Source organism: Melampsora larici-populina (genome assembly GCF_000204055.1).
Source record: "Melampsora larici-populina 98AG31 unplaced genomic scaffold MELLAscaffold_21, whole genome shotgun sequence".
NCBI lineage: Eukaryota > Fungi > Basidiomycota > Pucciniomycetes > Pucciniales > Melampsoraceae > Melampsora > Melampsora laricis-populina.
Genome location: NW_006768785.1, coordinates 589,999 through 607,555, shown reverse-complemented (window position 1 = coordinate 607,555; position 17,557 = coordinate 589,999). Strand labels below are relative to the sequence as shown.

At 41.3% G+C, this 17,557-nt stretch overlaps 3 protein-coding genes across 3 annotated transcripts; all 3 read right to left on the bottom strand.

Moving 5' to 3' along the window:
• Positions 1 to 571: 571 nt before the first annotated feature.
• MELLADRAFT_107063 (uncharacterized protein) lies at positions 572 to 1,095 on the bottom strand (the record flags this gene model as incomplete). Its single annotated transcript, XM_007410588.1, has 2 exons — positions 572 to 832; positions 1,003 to 1,095. 2 exons carry the CDS (start codon positions 1,093 to 1,095, stop codon positions 572 to 574), a joined length of 354 nt encoding a protein of 117 aa, XP_007410650.1.
• Positions 1,096 to 13,802: 12,707 nt separating this feature from the next.
• Positions 13,803 to 15,382, bottom strand: MELLADRAFT_107062 (uncharacterized protein; the record flags this gene model as incomplete). The annotated part of the gene is made up of 2 exons (XM_007410587.1): positions 13,803 to 14,008; positions 15,244 to 15,382. The coding sequence occupies 2 exons, from the start codon at positions 15,380 to 15,382 to the stop codon at positions 13,803 to 13,805; spliced, it is 345 nt and encodes a 114-aa protein (XP_007410649.1).
• A 203-nt stretch (positions 15,383 to 15,585) lies between these two features.
• Positions 15,586 to 16,102, bottom strand: MELLADRAFT_107061 (uncharacterized protein; the record flags this gene model as incomplete). Its single annotated transcript, XM_007410586.1, has 2 exons — positions 15,586 to 15,906; positions 16,004 to 16,102. The coding sequence occupies 2 exons, from the start codon at positions 16,100 to 16,102 to the stop codon at positions 15,586 to 15,588; spliced, it is 420 nt and encodes a 139-aa protein (XP_007410648.1).
• Between the last annotated feature and the right edge of the window lie 1,455 nt (positions 16,103 to 17,557).

The window sequence follows — 17,557 nt, the reverse complement described above, 5'->3', positions numbered from 1 at the left end:
GTTTATACATGTAATTATGCTTCTAAGTTTGTAATGATGTTAACAGCATTACATCCTCCCAGTCACCACCATAGTGTTACTTTTTCTTCTTCTCAGATATATTGTAGAGAGGAAGATAAACATTGGCATTAAGCATCACAAGTAAAAAAGCACCCTGCTGTGGTGGGTGCTCCAACAGCTTGGCAACATGCTGTTCTGACAGAAAAATAACATTCCTCTTTTGTCAGATTGTGACCTACATGGACCCATTGCTTGTCAAAGATCGGAATCTGAGGATACCCATCATCTGATTGAACTTTGTTGGGTAATTGATCTACTGAACTCATACGGAAGAATTCATATGCAACTTTATTCAAGTCTGAATACCATGATTCAATGCTAAGATCCACTGAGACAGTGTAAGCATTGAAATTGTGTGCCATTGGGTCGCTATCAATCTGGTAGACAAAATCAATTGGTATGACTTTTAATGTTTGTTGATTGTATTGTTGAATGTTTTATGCCCCTTAGACCACAATTAGTTGATGGGTGAGACCGATGTGAGTTCGGGATTGTCGGGCTACTTGTTGCTTTAATGAGGCTGTGTTGTTTTTCTTTTTTGGCCAATGGTGACAGCAGTAGGGATCATTGTACCAGCTTTTTGACTTTGAGATGCCTCACCGTTGGATTTTGGAGTAAGTTTGTCAATTTTGGTTAATATATCTGGTGTTTCCCAAGAGCGGGGAGAACGAGAAGAGCTAGCTTGTTGGCTTTGGAGATTGTTTGATTTCAAGCCAAGTGTGACATTCAAAAGTGGAGATGCAACTGCTGATAAATTTGGCCATGTCACACGCTTCAATCGTTCCAAACCACACACTACATATGCTACTCACCGAGTCACCTCTGCAACCAGCTCCCAACCCTTGTTCTAACATGTCTCCCAGCCAAACCAAATTGGTCCCTCACCCCTCTACGTCTCCTTAGCGCTATTACCCTGACACATTAACAGCATCACCTGCTTACTTTCCAATTGATTTCATGCAATGCCACACCCAGGAACTTTCGATCAATTTTGGCAAACACAGAACCCCAAGCGTCTTTGACCAGGTAATCCATTCAGAACCAGGCAGGGATTGCCCACTCACACTTGTCTTCCCCCTACAGGCCTGTGCACTATTATCATCACATACATGTCATATAAAAACCCAATTCCCACACAAATTGACCATGACTGATGCAATCTCAATGCAGTGTTTATAAATTACTTTGAGTGCTCCTGTTGTTGGAAATTTCTGCAAATAGACAGTGTAGCAACAAAAACACTGGGTCTGTCACTGGGAGAATAGCATGACATGGGTCAATGAGATTACAAGGCTGGGAAAGCTGACAGTTGACATTGTATTCCTTGAGCTTACAGTGTATGTGCCATTGTGTCCAGCATCATCAATGAACAGAATGCAGGGCTTGAGTGGGTTGTGTTCAAAGAGACAATGCCTTTTGAGCTCGGACGCCAATCTGTTTGCCTATCCAATCCTTGAAGCACTGTCCAAAAGCGATCCAACAGACTGCCCTGCAGAAAACAAAACCAATACCTTATTGTTCGTTCTCCAGCCTGTAAAGCCAAAACACTATGATGTGCATATAGCGCCCTGCCTTGGTGGCAGGATCCTTTTCACAATTTAAGTGCAAATTTGCCATCACAACTTCACTGAAGAGTACTTCCTTTTCACAACTGTTGCCGTGTGAATCCTACATGTGCTACTCTTTTGATTCTTGGACAGAAAGGCTCACCTTTTGTTGCCTTCTGTGTATCAATACCAAGGAACTTCATGTGAACAGCATCCACCCACTTCAATTACCATGGTGATCTCCATTTACCTGCTTTAATTATTTCATTTCTTTTTTGATTAGATGGCCTCTTTCATCACTGCATTGTCTCAAACAATCCTCAATTGACACATTGTAGCCAAGCCTGACCATTTAATAGCACTATTGCCTTTGCTCTTCTCTACTCCCTCAACACACCCCACCTCACCTGATGTTGCGCGGCACAAGGACAAACGGAACAAGCAGGTTTCCCTAACTCCCTTTCTCTCACCAATCATCTATTGTTGTGAACAAAAAGTATTGGCTCCTACATCTGAATCAGTATATCTTCTTGATTAAGGCATTTGGTAATTGAATACTTTATGCTATATCATGATTGTCACCCTCCCCTCATCCAGTATAAATACCATTGTGGCTTTTGACTCAGCTCACCAGCTCATCAACATTTAAATTCAACAATTGCATGAAAATTCATCGGAATAATTGATACATTAAAATAGGAAAAACCTCCAAATCACCAATTGAAAGTACAATGTAACTTATCCATTGACTTAATTCTGTACCTATCTTCAAAGGAATCAATTTTTTGTTTATCACCATTGATTAGAAACTGATTTGCTTCTGGTCTATTTGGTTTTCTGTCATGGAAGTGATCCTGTCAGAGGTGATAGAACTTGAAAACTACCTGGTTTGGAGTTCACAAAATTGCCAATACCAAAACCTTAACAATAAATAAGTGATAGCCAAAATTCTCCCAATAATAAATTTAAGTGAAGCTGAAGTAGGAGCAAGCTAAAAAAGGGTTTGTAACGAATACAGAAAGTAAACAACTGGATCTCAAGAAGTCAAAAGAGAAACTTGATTTGGTCTTGAAAGCAATGGACCTCATGAATCAAATGCATTAAATCCAAGTGAAGCTTTATCCAATCTAACCCATCTTCATTTCTTCTGAAAACTCCTTGACACATAGCCAAAGGGATGTGAGCCAAAGGAGTCATTTCAAAAACCCCTTACAATTCCTTCATATCCATTTGAAAAACTTTTGAGCACCCAGGGCCATAGCTCTCACCCGCTGTTGCGCAACCCCACTGCCACAGGGCGTGCATTTCACATGCAACAGTTGGGATGGAGTGATGTAATCAGAAAGATTACCACTCAAGTCAGCCAAATTCCCACTCTCACTGTCTGATACAGATGAAGAGGTTTGATCTGGATATTTGGGAAAGGGGTCATACTTTCAAACAACAAATATACACTGGTATGGTATGAATCGTGTTTGAGGGTAAGTATGTCTGGTCAGCATGGTGCACAGATACCTATCTGTTAATTTGACAGATAAGTGTTGTACCATATATAATCTTGCTGTGTGGTCCACTTGCAAAACTCATGAAGAGCTTGAATTAAGACAAATCAAGAAAGTGTTTTGCTGCAATAAGAGGGACCAAGGAGTCTTGTGGATGAAAACCAGCCTGGTACATGATTAGGATTTTCAGGTGCTAATGTTCAGCTGGAAAACTGTATTTAATAGTATTACTTGAGGGTGGTGGAGCACTGATCACCATCAGTAAAGTCGTTACCATTGACCTGCCTGTACCATAGTGTCTACTTGAGCATACCACTTAAGCAATCACACATCATGTCTGCTTCAGGCTTTGTGGGGAGCAGGTCAATAGTATGTTGACTCACCTCTATCCAACTTCTCTGTTTGCTAATTATGTTCTAAAGCTTCCTGCTTCACATGTATGCAATCTTTGCTATCAATTGTGCACCATTTTCATTTGCTATCAATTGTGCACCATTTTCACTATGTGCCAAAGTGGGGGAAAGTGTAGCAGGTCAGATAGCAGTAGAAAATGTGATTAGATTGACTGGCACTGGCAGTGCTGTGACTATGGTAGGTGGAAATAAAAAATGTATAATCCATTTGGCACATTGTGATGATAAAGCTACAAATGTGCTGGTGGAATCTGTAGGCAATGAAACCAGGTGAAGCATGGAACCATGATTGCGCTCCAGTGTTGAAAGCTTGATTCAAAATGTGTGTACAAGAAGGCAAGGGTGTGTATAACTTGAGTTGAGCTCCCAGCTATTGGGTTCCAAGTATTTGATTGCTGTGCAATGACAGGAGCGGTAGCAGGAGCGGGAACATGATGGCAGTGAGGGCAGTCATGGCATTGCAGTTCAGTCACAGGGAACCCATTTGCTGACGTGTTGAATGTTATCTGTTGAGCATGCGGAAACACTCGCTTGCAGTGTGAGATAAGCCAAGCGCTAAGCGGTCAAAAAAGCACCGAACTTTTAGGCATAAGTGGCAGGAATGTGTCAGACCGTATGATCAGGAGGCTGACAAAGGCATCTGCTTTATACTGAGTTGAAGGAACTATTGGGACATTGCGGTGACTGATGGCTTGGCTCAGGAAATGTCCTGCCAGCCAGTAAAACTGGTGTGTTGCTCACTCGAGGCAGACAGTAGGAAATGTTGAGTGCCTGGCATGTGCATTCCAAATGGGTAGCAGTGCGGCTAGGCAAGGTAACTAATCGCTGACACAGTTGTATGTGCGTATGTGCATTGCGTGGACTGCAGTCAGGACTTGCACAGGTAAGCTGAACTTGTGCGGGCGCGTCCGCGCCGTCAAAAGAGGTACACTAGAGGACATCCCAAGCTCAAACAGGTTCACCTTAAGGACCAAGAGATGCAGAGGTGACGGCCTATTGCCAGCCAAATACCGTCCCGGTCAAATGCTAGAGGGTGGCAGGCCACTCAATTTCAGAGGGTGGCTGGCCGCCAGTACCTTGTTGTATTATGTGTATATGTAAAGTGGCGGACACCCCACTGTCAATTACAATTGGTGTTTTGACTTTAGACATGGCGTACCCCCCTTGCTCAGGGCTTCCATAAATACATGCATTTCTTTATCATGTAGTCTGATTAAGCCAAGCAATGCTTGGTTCTCCACAAATCGGAACATGAATGAAATTATTCATCCTCAATTCTTGCAACCTTATGCAAACTCAACCGTATAAATTTTGAACTAACATGCATCAAATCTTCTGTTTTCTGTGGGTGACTTGCACAGTATCCCACTTGCGTGGGACAAAGAGAAGACAATTTCTTTGTCACAGTTCTCATTGTATCAAAGTATCTACTTACTCAATCTCCTATTTGATTTCATCCATATGTAGGTATCTCACAGACTTTCTTGACTCTGACATCTGGACACAAGCAATCACCATATATGATGCACGGTTTTCTTTATAACAGGGTACATAGTTAGAGTGTGGTGTTAGATTCCAAAGATACTAAACAACTCACTAGATGTCCAAGCTACAGAATGGGCATGCTCATCCATCCATGTGTCCATCCGTGTTGCTTCAGATTGGTTGTGGGTTACTCTACTCTGATCACTGCAAAGTCAAATCAAGCAAGTCCCAGTGACTCACAGTCAGTCACACAGGGATTTTGCTGATCATCCAATTGTGGACCATGGGATAACGGATTTGCATCATGTCACCTTACAATGATGTGGCTTGTTACTCACCTCAAAGTCCCTACTTAAAATCACAAGGCATCATGTGATGGCTGACTAATCTACGTAATCTTAACAATGTTGTAACCTCTCACTTCTTCACAACAATACACATTATCACAACATGTTTCTCATTTAGATAGGTTCCAAAGCCAATCTGTATTGTTACATCATACAACATAGCCCAATGCAAGCACTTTTTCTGGATGAAACATATTCAATGGAAGCTATGTTTCACCAATCTGGTTGGAATCATCAGTCTCTTGATCTTGACGGCTGGTGGCGGTATTTGATCACGAGAAAATAGCCATTGGTGAAGATGGGTTTTTGGGTGCATCAGGTATTTCAAATGGGACACTTGAGATACCTGATGTTTCATTGCTCTTTCAGTCCTTGCCACTCAAATAGTAGCAGGTGCATGCTCAAATGAAGCAGTGTGGTCAGCATTTGGGACAAAGAAATTTATTATTTCCTCAAAGATTTGTACCAAAGATATTTATTTCATCATTATGACACCTATTTTTTATATTCACCAATGTAGTACTTGCACTTCCCCATTCATGTCATACACCTTGTCATATACTTGGTCCTTGCCTGCCTCATATAACTCTGGCTCCTCAGCTTGTATCACTGGGTCTCCAAATAATAACCTCCACTCCTCCTCTGACCAGGCAGTCACTTTCTCCCAACTGATCTCCAAAGCCATACCAAGTTCATAGCATTCATCAAGGTACACCCGGGTATCCCAAAGCTGATGCTTTGATTGGGGGTCCAACTTTTCCATGGCTTACAACACCCATGTGATATAATGCTATAAATTGAGCAATTCATGGACCTTGTATGAATCCTCAGCTGAAGTTTCATCAGCTTAGTGAGCTATAAAAACAACCAATCACATGAAAATGAACCTACCAGCAGCAATTTTGTTTTGAATATCCATGATCCTGCCATGGTACTGGGTGACCCATTGGAGCATCTGTCTCAGTTATTGTGGTATGCATCTAGTTCTTCACTTCTTTGTAGTAAGAATGCATCTATGAACGCTTTGACAAGGTCAGCATGCCCATCTTGTTGTGCCTCACCACAATTGCAGAATGGATCATCCAATGACATCTGCATTGCCGGTGTAAAATCAGGAAGTTGCACATGTCTTTCCCTGGGAAACTTAGTGTGGTGTTTGTTCAAATGCCACTTGTAAGTCTTGTACTTCGTTCAGACTGTCCTATCCTGGTCCCTGTGTACACGTGCCATGTATTGCTTGTGCCATGTCCCTGTGGTTGTAACAACTTCAAATGTACACACCCCTTGTTTAAATGTCCAATGAATTGCTGACTGACCTGTGTTTGGATGGCAACATAGTGTGGCTTCAATCAGCCCCACTTGAGAAAGCTTAGCGCATGTAGTAGTTATGGCCAGAGCTGCATTGTTTGTTTGTCTTTCATGAAAAGAAGGATAAACACTTGGTTAAATTCAACCAAGTTAGGATTCTACGTGAAACAAACTTACCAGTAGCACGTGCCAGCTCTTGAAACTCAGCCCCTGCCAGAGTGCGCTATGATCGCCTCAATCTTCTATTCAATATCAGCAACACTAGTGGGAAGAGCCATAACACTGGGTCTGAATCCTATACTCATGACGTGTTAGCAAAGCTTTGAAAAAGCTTGTCCCTTGATTGATGACAGATTGGTGCTGGGCTGCGCGGCATGCAGCTTTGGCATGCACAGCGCAAGCTCATCGGCAGAGTGCTCATCTATTAATGTACAAAATGCTGAGTGCTGTTTATGGCATTACTCAAAACTTAACAGGCATAGACAAAGAGCCTTTGTCAGCTCAGGACTCCTACCGTCTCTTGAGAAACGTTACACACTTTGCAGGAAGTGTACTTGTTTGCGTGTGCTCTCAATGCTCAGCATCACTCTAAGAACCCACTACAATGGAAACAAACCAATCCACACGCTGTTTACGCAGACATTCTAAACAATCTTCATTATATTGAAGTGAAGCATATGATAATCGATCTAGATGAAATGGATTAGAAGTTGAAGATACTACTGAAGGTGAAAAATTAGTTAAGTGTTGAACTTGTTGAAGTGCATTGGATAAACAAGACCATCAAGATGTTAATAAAGTGATCCTTAATGCAGGTTAGGTATGAGATTTGATAGAAGATAAATCAATTGATTGAAGAAATTTGACATTTCAAAGGACACCAATGGTTCAAACTGCTGAAAGAAACTTCAAGGCTTGATCTTTTAGAATATGGATCAGATTATCTTGTAAAGCTTCTAAAGCAATTTTTCATTCGATTTGACGTAAAACACCATGTGATAGATGAGAATTCCGAAGGGACATGTTGATATCTGATTCACAAACTCTCAGAGCCAGTGCAATTGCTTCATTACATAAACACGCATTAACACAAGTTGAGACAAGTTGAGGCAGATTAAGTGCATCTTTGATTGGACTTAAATGATCAAGTAAAAGTCTGAATCTAAATTGTTGGCAGTAAATTGAAGTTCTGTTGGGTTTGAGTTTGGTTTTGATAAAGGTAATGAAGTCAATTTTGAAAAATAAGAAGTGGATTTAGAAGATGATAGGATGTCATGACTTTTTAAGTTGTTTTGCAGATTGAATGAGTATTTGATCTAGAGTAGATAGTTGATGATGTTCTTGATTGGTCTTGATGGTTTTGCTTGTGTTCAAGTTAGATTTGGTCTTCAAGTTCAAGTTAATTGATCAGTGCCACGGCCACTGCCACAATTGATTGATTCCAGGGGAGAGTTGACAAAAAGAGAAATTACTGACATGAACACAAAATGATCAGGTGACCATGTAATGTCTACAATTTATTTCCCCTTTGCTCCATCAACTTAGGTTAGTTTTTGTATCCTGGCTGGGTTTTCCCAATGAGTGTCTCATCTTTTTTAATCTTTTCTCGCCCTTTGGTTTTTGTGAAATTAATTGAACATAATTTTGCAAGAGTGAATCTAGTCAATCTTCATCGCTCTCAAAGTCAATTAATAACTTATATGGCACTACAAATAACCAGATTGATCTTTTTGAAAGGTATTGCAATGATTGGCCTCAATGCTGATGGCATTCACCTGGTGTTGTGATATCTTAGAGATGCAACAAGTGGATTCAGATCTGACCAGTTCCTGTTGCATCCTTCACCACCAGATAGGCCCCAAAGGTTGAGCCTGGGATTCCAGCCAGTGCAGTTGACATGTCCAAACATGGACGTACACATGAAAGACACTAGTCCCAGATTTCAGCCCACCTTGCGCCCGTTCCTCTGCAAACATTTTAGGCTACAAAGGTATGTCAGTTTTTTTTGGATCCAACTACAACTGGCGCCATACTGTACAACATATATCATGCAAGAATTCCACTTGCTGGGGCTGTGGTCCAAGTTTTTTGGTGCCACACAGAATCCAGTTGATCAAGGTGTGGCGTAGTGCAGTCTGATCAAGAATGAGCCGTTCAATGAGTGTACGTTGCAAGATCAGACAAATCTTTGAAAACATAATAAAAAGATTGATTCCTTTGTGGGTAACACATCCAACTTACTGGACATGATCTTATTGGTGAAGAGGATGAAGCAAGACAATTTGGACCCAAACCCAAAGGGAAAAGGGGAGCAGAGCTAACAAGATCAGTAAGCATCCCATCCCCCCTAGTTCTGCTTTTCACCATCATCCGTCAGTATTCTTTACTGATACTCCTTTCACTGGTCCCCTTCTAGAGAATATTGTTTCCAATTTATTATCTCCTTCTATTGAGTCTTTGAAGATGGAAGAGTTTGAGATAGACCAGGCAAACTATCAAGGGCTGTTCAAGCCACCACATTCCGTTTTCAATGAGAATTCCCAATTTTTGTCTCCTACTGTCTCTGTTTCAACTTCGCAATTAGATCTAGACTAGACCCTGGACGGCCAGCCGCCTTTTGGCAATGTAGCTTCCACATGCTCCATTTCAATTTACTCACTTTCCATGCCTCAGTTCTGCTATAGGTTTAGTACATCAATTACAGAAAAACAATCATAGCACAGTGATATTTAAACATTGCAGAGATAATTTCAATCAGTTGCTTGGCGCAAGTGACATCAAACAATCCCCATGGGAGCTCAAATGCCTTTTGGTCACAATATCCCTTGATGGCACATTTGTTTTGAGCATCTCACACCGCAAACCAAATCATTTAAAACAAACATCACAACATATAAAATTATTAAACACATATATATGTAATTGTAATCACCACATCATTCATTAATAGATGCTTGATGCACAACACTGACAGTCCTGGTTGTTCCAAATGTATCAAGTGTGCTTATTGGCACCTCTACAGCCGACATGAATCTACTCAATGCTACGTAGAGCTGACCATGTGAGAATACTGGATTGGGTAACAACACTATTACTTTATTGAGAGATTGCCCCTGTGACTTGTTTATAGCCATACAGTAAACTATTTCTATTGGAAATTGATGTTGGTGAACTTGAAGCAAGAACATTTCATTACCCTCTTGCAAAAGCTTAATCTGAGGAATCATCACTGTATCGTCACACAAACCCACAGCCAAGTTCAGATTTCTGAGCAAAATGATGGGCATACCTTGCTACAGTGTGGGTACCTGCCGAGGGAAAGACAGGAAGTTGCAGGAATGCAGGATCTTGGTTGATACCGGTTCATTGTAGTCTTCATCCGTGATGTCAATTGATGATGAAACCAACTCCTCTCCTTTGACCATGCTTAAACATGCCTTGTTGACAGCTACCATGTTCAACATTCCACATAAAATCTTGCCAAAGAAAACCAATCCATTGATCTTATCAATTAGAGTCATCCCTCAATGCATGCAAGTAGTATGTATGCATATCATGCTATAAGGATTGGAAATTTTGCATTGATTTCTTGTGAACGCAGAGCGCGGCAAAAAAATCCTTGATGCATAATGAGTATTAGATACGGTGATCTGCCAAAAAACATGTTTGATGCTCACAAAGCAAGTCAAAAAGTGTGCATGTAAGCATCTGGCACTATATTAAGGGTGCATGTGCTGACATTGTTCTAATAAGTACATACAATCACAGTATGCAAGCTGTCTAATTTTGTAAAAGAGTCAAGTAGCGTGAGAAATATCAAATGATTGTTGTGTTCTTTTCTTTTATATGTGATACAGGTTATTTTTCTTTGTCCCATTTGAACCTTTGAAGGCATTCAATTTTATTCAAATAGTCGCAAACATTCCAAAGACAATTTTGTATGAGATTTCAGCTACATTCAGATTTTTTCATCCCTGATCTGGAAAAGATATTTGTTCTTCTCTACATCTTTTAAAACATTGTCTCCGTAATTGATTGTATAAACATCATGCCAGATTCATCCCTTCAAGACCTTATGACTGAAAGCAATCACCGGGCCTGAATTCTATGCTCACAACATGTTAGAGAAAAAATCCTCCAAACAAGTTACCAAGATGTCCTATCTGCTGGAGATGAGGACTCAAATGTACTTATGGATTTTGAACTAAGTGCAACAAATAAACTTTGCTCCTCAATTGCATTTCTCACATTGCTGCTCAGCTCTGCTCGACTCTACCGAGCCCTTCAATTGAATTGAATCACCCTTGCAATATTATCATCAATTCCTTTTAATAAATACAAAGGGCCAGAAAGAAAAAACATGAGACAAATAATTGGAAAAGCCTTGGGGCACGTTTGGTGTGGCTTAATTCAAGCTACTCACGTTGTAATTTGACTTTCAAAAGTCAGATTCTGAAAAGGCTGTTTGGCACGGAATTTTGAGAGCTTCTCAAAGCTACTTATGTTACCAATAAGTAGTGTATTTTGTCACTTAAAATAAAGACCCAAGGAGCTCCTTATTTTCTCAATAAGTAGCTTATTCTAACTGATTTCATTTGACTTCCTTTTGTTTTGATAACAACAAGTTCCCTTTTTGATACCCCCTGTCCTCCCTTCGTTTCACGTCAACATCTTCCAAAACCACTCTTGTGTGTTTCATCACAAGCTCATACTCAATCATTGATTGAATTTTATGATGTCAACTGAAGTCAATCTCTGTTTACTGTTCTTGAGTTGTTCCTCAATTTGTACGCGTTCTCATTCTTCAAAAGCTTATCAAAAAATCAATCATTGATTGATCATACTCTTGTTGTTTTGTCAACTTTTTATTGTCATGTCCCAAATGTTCCTCATTCGAAGGAGTTTTTCTCATATGGTTGTTGTTTTGAATTCAATCATAAGTTCATTGTGTTTGCAATTGGTCTGTCCGTTTTTCATTTGAGTTGAGTGCAATGATTGAGAAAACTTAAGTCGATGTGTAGGAAGTTGATACACTGCCAAACAAATTATGGCTTTTTTGTACTTTTAAGTTGACTTTTTGATAAAAGTCATCTTGAAACAAAAATCGACTTTCCGGGGTCAGAAAGTTTGTAGCTTTCAAAAGGTACAAACTTTTGTAAGTCATACCAAACATGCCCCTAAACTCAAGTTTGAAAAGTACAACTTCCCTATTTGTGTTTGATCCCTTTCACAAAAAACAAAGGGACGGAAAAAAATACAAGAGAGGTCATTAGAGAGGTCATTGGAGAAACCCCAACCAGGATACAAAAACTAGCTCAAGTTGAAGGACCACTTGCCTTCTGTCGCGGAGGGAGTTTGTTGTAGGTGTCAAGTAAAGCCTCGGACTCTATATTTGAGTGAAATATTCGGGAATCATCAAATATGACAGATGGATGATCTTGGGGCAGTCTTGAAATCCCAACAAGGGTTGGACTAGAGGGATAGGGCAATGCCTAACCACAATGCAATGCAGTGCAAAAAGCAAAAAATTGCGCTGCGCCCAAAAAAACTCCCTGCATGGTTCTATTGCGCTTCGCTGAGAGCGCAATGAACTCCAGAAAGTTTGTATTTTGTTGCGGTGATCTCAATTTTACCGCAACACAATTTTTTCCTCGCAACCCAAAGAAGTTGCGAAAATTGCTCTCACAAAGCTGGCAGACGCCTTTGGTTTCATACTACTAAGAAAGGGTGGAACTTCAGAGTTAAGGAAAGGTGGGTACAAAGAGGGAAACAACATGATTGAGACACATTGAATTTCTGCTGAACCTTGATATTTTGATGTAATGAATGATTACTTTCTTGCCCGATAACTAAAAGCTCTTCTTACTCTTCTTCTGCCTACCCATTATTTTCTCTGCAATACGCAAGGCTTCTCCATGATCTCCTGGGGGCACGAAGTGCTTTTTAAGCCACTCACAATATCCCACAGCGCGCTTGATTGTGTGCAAAGCCAAACCACCCCAATCAGCCGTGATCAAATCTGCAGCAGCACTGAATGTGCGCTCACAGACACATGACGTACCTACACAACAAAGGTAGTCACGTGCAAGTGAAGCCAAGGTTGGAGAATGACGCTCATGACACTGACGAAGCAAAAAAAAAAAGTCAGGATAAGGGGAAAATAATGAAGAGAAAGAGATCGATTCAACTCACTGCCCACCAATCCAATATGTCTTGATTGTCGTCGCACATGTGAATTTCAGCATCACCAGGTTCTTCGGCCTCAGTTTGTGAAGCAAAAATGCTGCACTCCTTGAATATGTTATGAGCGGTGAGCTCAGATTGTTAAGCAACCTTTGGAGTCGGGGATGCGGTGGGGGGATGAACTTGAAGTAAATTATCATATACTTCTTTCAAGACATTGTGTGCTGACTCGCTCCATTCAGGAAAAAGTTTTTCAAAAAATTTGCCTCGAAGTTTTGGATTCAACATAGTTGCCATGATGATCGCATGACAATGGAGAGCTTCTTCTTGATAATCTTCAAGTCAAACAATCATAATGCGGATCATGCTGGCTAGCCGAGCGTACGGAGTGTTGGATCTGATGGCTTTGAGGGCACCGACAATTGTCGTGTACTGGAACAAGACCAATGCTGCGTTGGGAGCATCACCTTCCATGCACTTGGTTGAGGTATAGAAGATCTGAATCGATTGAATAAACTATTAGTAAGGAAATACCCAATGTTGAAAGGAAAAAAACCTCTACCCACGTGTAGCACATTGGTAAGAGCCTTGATCATCTTCCAATGCTCTGGTGAAACGAATACGCCATCAAAGCTGTTGTCCTCATCTTTGTTTAACATCCGATTGACAATCTTGAACAAAGACCGTTGGTGTTTATTGCAGTTTCCAATATTACAACAGGGTTCAAGTACCTTTTTAGCCTTCAGCAATCGTTCCAACATGTCCAAGAATATGTTCCAGCGCTGACCGTGTGCTGCAATCAAGCCTGGTCCTGTGTAGCCTTCTTCTTTGGCAATCACATGAAAAAGTTGCATTAATGGTCCATTCCTTGAGATTGTTTTATTAACCTTTGAGCACTGTTCAAGAGAAACTTGTAAGCTGGAGAAGTTGCTTGAGTATGGGGAATGGAAAGAGAAATCATTGTTTAGGAAAACCGACCTTGTGAATTGCTCTTGAAAATGAATCACCTGAAACAATCTCTGAGGCTTTGATTTCATCGGCATTGTCATCTTCTTTGCCATCAACCTCAGATTCATCGTCTTCCATGCACTGTTTAAGGCTGCTATCTCCTTCATAGGGTGGATTTTCAATGTCTTCATCACAATCTCCGATTAAGTTGTCACCTTAATTGAGAATGATCGTTGGAAGCGGCTTGTGGTTTTTAGGAAGATCGGGCAAAAGTAAGGGAAGCTTTCGTCCTTTGGGCGCAGTTGGTTTACACACTCCTGACTTAACCTGAAGACTCGCAAGACCAGCCTTCACAGTCAATGCCAGCTTGTGAGCATAGCTTCGAATTTGATGTCAGCTTGAATCCCAATAGACTGGGTCTTCAGCTGATCAAAACATGTCCTCCAGTTCTTTTGCCGTGAGATTGTTGGTGCCCCCAGAGTCTGTGGTTTGAGCTACCATGTAGATATTCAAAAATCAAACAAAACAACAAAACAAAAGATTAGTATTGGAAACAATCAAAAATATCAATGATAGAAATACATATCTTCTTGTGAAGGTTAAGCCTAATGAGAAAACATCCAACTGGCCGAGCAAGGAGAGCTCCATAATGGTTCCAGGCAACTAGCTTGTGGGTGAGATGGTGAACATGGAATTTCCAGTGCTTGTTGATGTACAAAACTGATACCCCAATGAAGGCTTGTCGGCCCCGCTTGGTTGTCCAGACGTCATGGCTCAAGCAAAATTTTCCAGGCAGATTCTATAATAAATGTGCATATCAGAAGAAGATTATCAATTACTACGGAGACAAAAGAGAAAGCTCACCTGTAATCTTTGTATCACATCATTGTGCATACCTTTGTAAAGCTTCATTGCTTCTCTTGCAGCCCAAGCTGGTGTGTACAAAACAGCAGATGGATTAGCAAATTGAACGGCCGCAATCAGCAAGGGATCAGCCATTTGATTCCAATGTAGTGCTTGTCTGACTAGCCACAGGACAAATATGCAGTTCAGCAACCGTACTGTGAACTTTGATATCTCCAAAAACATGTCAAGGAGCAATGTCTTGGGTCCTTTGGCTGCTTTGGCTTTATTTGCTGCTTCAACTTCTTCTTGATGGGTTGGAAGTAGTTTGACACCAGCTGCGATGGCTTTGTCTCGGGAACGGCAGGGTTTACGACCGATTGCACCATCCCGGTGACCTTTGAGGTTAAAGTGATTGGTCGCTCCGTCTTGATAAGACTTACCACACCATTTACAAGGGAATGACTCCGGTTTGGTGTCTTCAGGCTGTGTACAATAAAGAGAGAGGAAGAAACAGAGATGAAGAGAGATGAAGAGTCCGAGAGACAGATCAAAAATCAAAAGAAAAGTGAGTGATAGGTGATTCAAAGGACTTTTAGAAACTGACTTACGTTCTCTTCATCCCATTCAGGTTTATCATAGTAATTGAATAGCTCGTCAGTATCTCCAGCTGTTTGCTTCGCTCTTCCAGGTTTTTTCGGGTTTGGGTTTGGAATCATCTCATAATCGGAATCATTTTCAACCATTTTGACAAGTGCCTTTGGGACTTGAGAACGCTGAATACATGACAAAGAGACACTCAATATGACTAAAAGGTGAGCGAGACAATCTTCACATCCTTTGTTTTGCTTTTTGCTCAACCCTTTCCCTTCTTGCTTTTCGAAAGCTTTCGTCTTTTCTTCTTTCCCTTTCTCCCAGATTGCTCTTCTGTGGACTCGGCCAATGATGATTATTGAGAGGATGATTCATCTCCTTCTCTGTTGTCACTTGTTGGGTTGTCAGCTGCAAGACGTGAATCTCGTGGCTGGGCAACAAAACCAGGATCTGTTCGGGTTGATTGGGGGCTATGTGGACAAAGGCTGCGGCTTTCAGAAGGTGAAGGAGCGTGGAGCAATGACGAGGACAATCGGGAGGCTGCTTGTGCTGCCTTCTTGGCAGCTTCAGTGCGGGCTTGATTGGCTGCCTTGGGGTTTGCAGCAGCAGCCACACCCGGTTTATAACGAGAAGTGATGACCAAAAAAGATGAACAGACCTGAGAATGAAAAGCTAGCTGGGGAGGGAATGACAACGAAAACAAAAAGTAAATATTTATGATTCTTCTTTTGAAGCAAGAAAAAAATTTCATGGGAATGTGGGAGGAAAAATACTGAGTTTGTTTCCATCTTTGCCCCTTGCTGATGCAGTGTGTATCTTTGGTCCGCTTTGAGCTGGTGTTGTCCAGTCAAATGCACCATATCAAGGTCCATTGTTGATGGTCTTTGTGACAGAAGGTATGTGGATTGCGTGATTGAAGGGGTAGTTCAGTATATAGTGGAGGGTCTAAATAGGTACGTGCTAGAGCCAGTACAAATCATGTCTAAAAAGGATGTTGATTCTTGTTTCTTCCTTTCCATTCTTAACCTGCACCCTCTCCCCTCATCCCTTGATCACTCCACCGCAATACAAGGCGCAATACCCTGAATTCCAGCCATTCCAGTGCAAATATCCTCAATTACATCACTGCAGAAAACCATTGCGTTGTGGTTGCGCGCAATGAAGAATTTGGCCACTGCGAGTGCGCTGCTGCGCAGTGCAGCGCACTAAAATTCGCAAAAGATTTTGCTGGTGGTTAGGCGTTGGATAGGGTGTCTTGTTGTTGGTGCATCCAATCAGAAGTGAATACCACCAACTCACCATTTGATTCCATTGTAGCAGCTCCTTTGATTAATGCAGAGCTTTGTAAACACGCACATGCAAGAACACTTCTTGCAAAAAGCGTGTCTGAAGGGAAGGTGGGAAATTTGACCTGACAAAGGCTCTTTGTTATGCATGTAAGTAATGTGCAATGTCATAACAGCCCTTAGGAAACACATGAACACTGTGGTAATTGGCTTGAGCTGTGTGTGTAATCATTTGCGCAGCCCCCCACCAATATGTCATCAATCAAGCAACAAGCTTGTCAAAAGCTTTGCTAACACTTTGTGAGCATAGAATTCAGACCCGGTGAATGCTGCTTGCTCAACACTGCCCAAAAATTCAGCCTGCCGCAAGAGATGATTACATTTATGTCACATTCTGTGAGGCACCATTATTTTGGGTGTTCATCCTGAAGAAGTTGGAATGGAATTGGTCACAAAGCTTGACAATGTTTTTGGTGTTGAATGTGGAGCAAAGTATCTCTGAAAAGGGATACACAGAATTCAGTTCGTTATTGAATACCTAGCAAAAGGAAAAGCAAGAGGAATCATAGATGATAATTGTGGTCAAACTCAACCATGTTTGCTCAAAGCTGAAAGGTGAGCATGATTCCTTATGGTTGTTGATGACCTCTTCCGTTGAAACGATATTGCTTTCGAGAATGGTTCCAAGGTTCCAGATAGGTCAGCACAATTTCTAGGATCAGGCAAGAAAACTACCCCTGCAACTGCTCTTAAGCCCACTGCGCCCCAGCGACAAATCCAATCGGTCAGCCCACATTCTTGGCCAGTAGATATCTCAAGTGATTCTGATTCATCCAGCAACAATACTCCCTCCCTTGCCTCATTCAAAGACAAAAAACGACATTACTTCCCCCCCAAGCTCCTAAGTTCAAGGCATCTTGTACTGTGCGCAATCTCAAGTTCAGGCTCAAAGTTGTTGGATGGAATCACAAGCACAAAGCTACTCAGAATGAAACTTTGACAAAATTTAAAATCACCCAATGTTCACTAGTCACTGGCTTG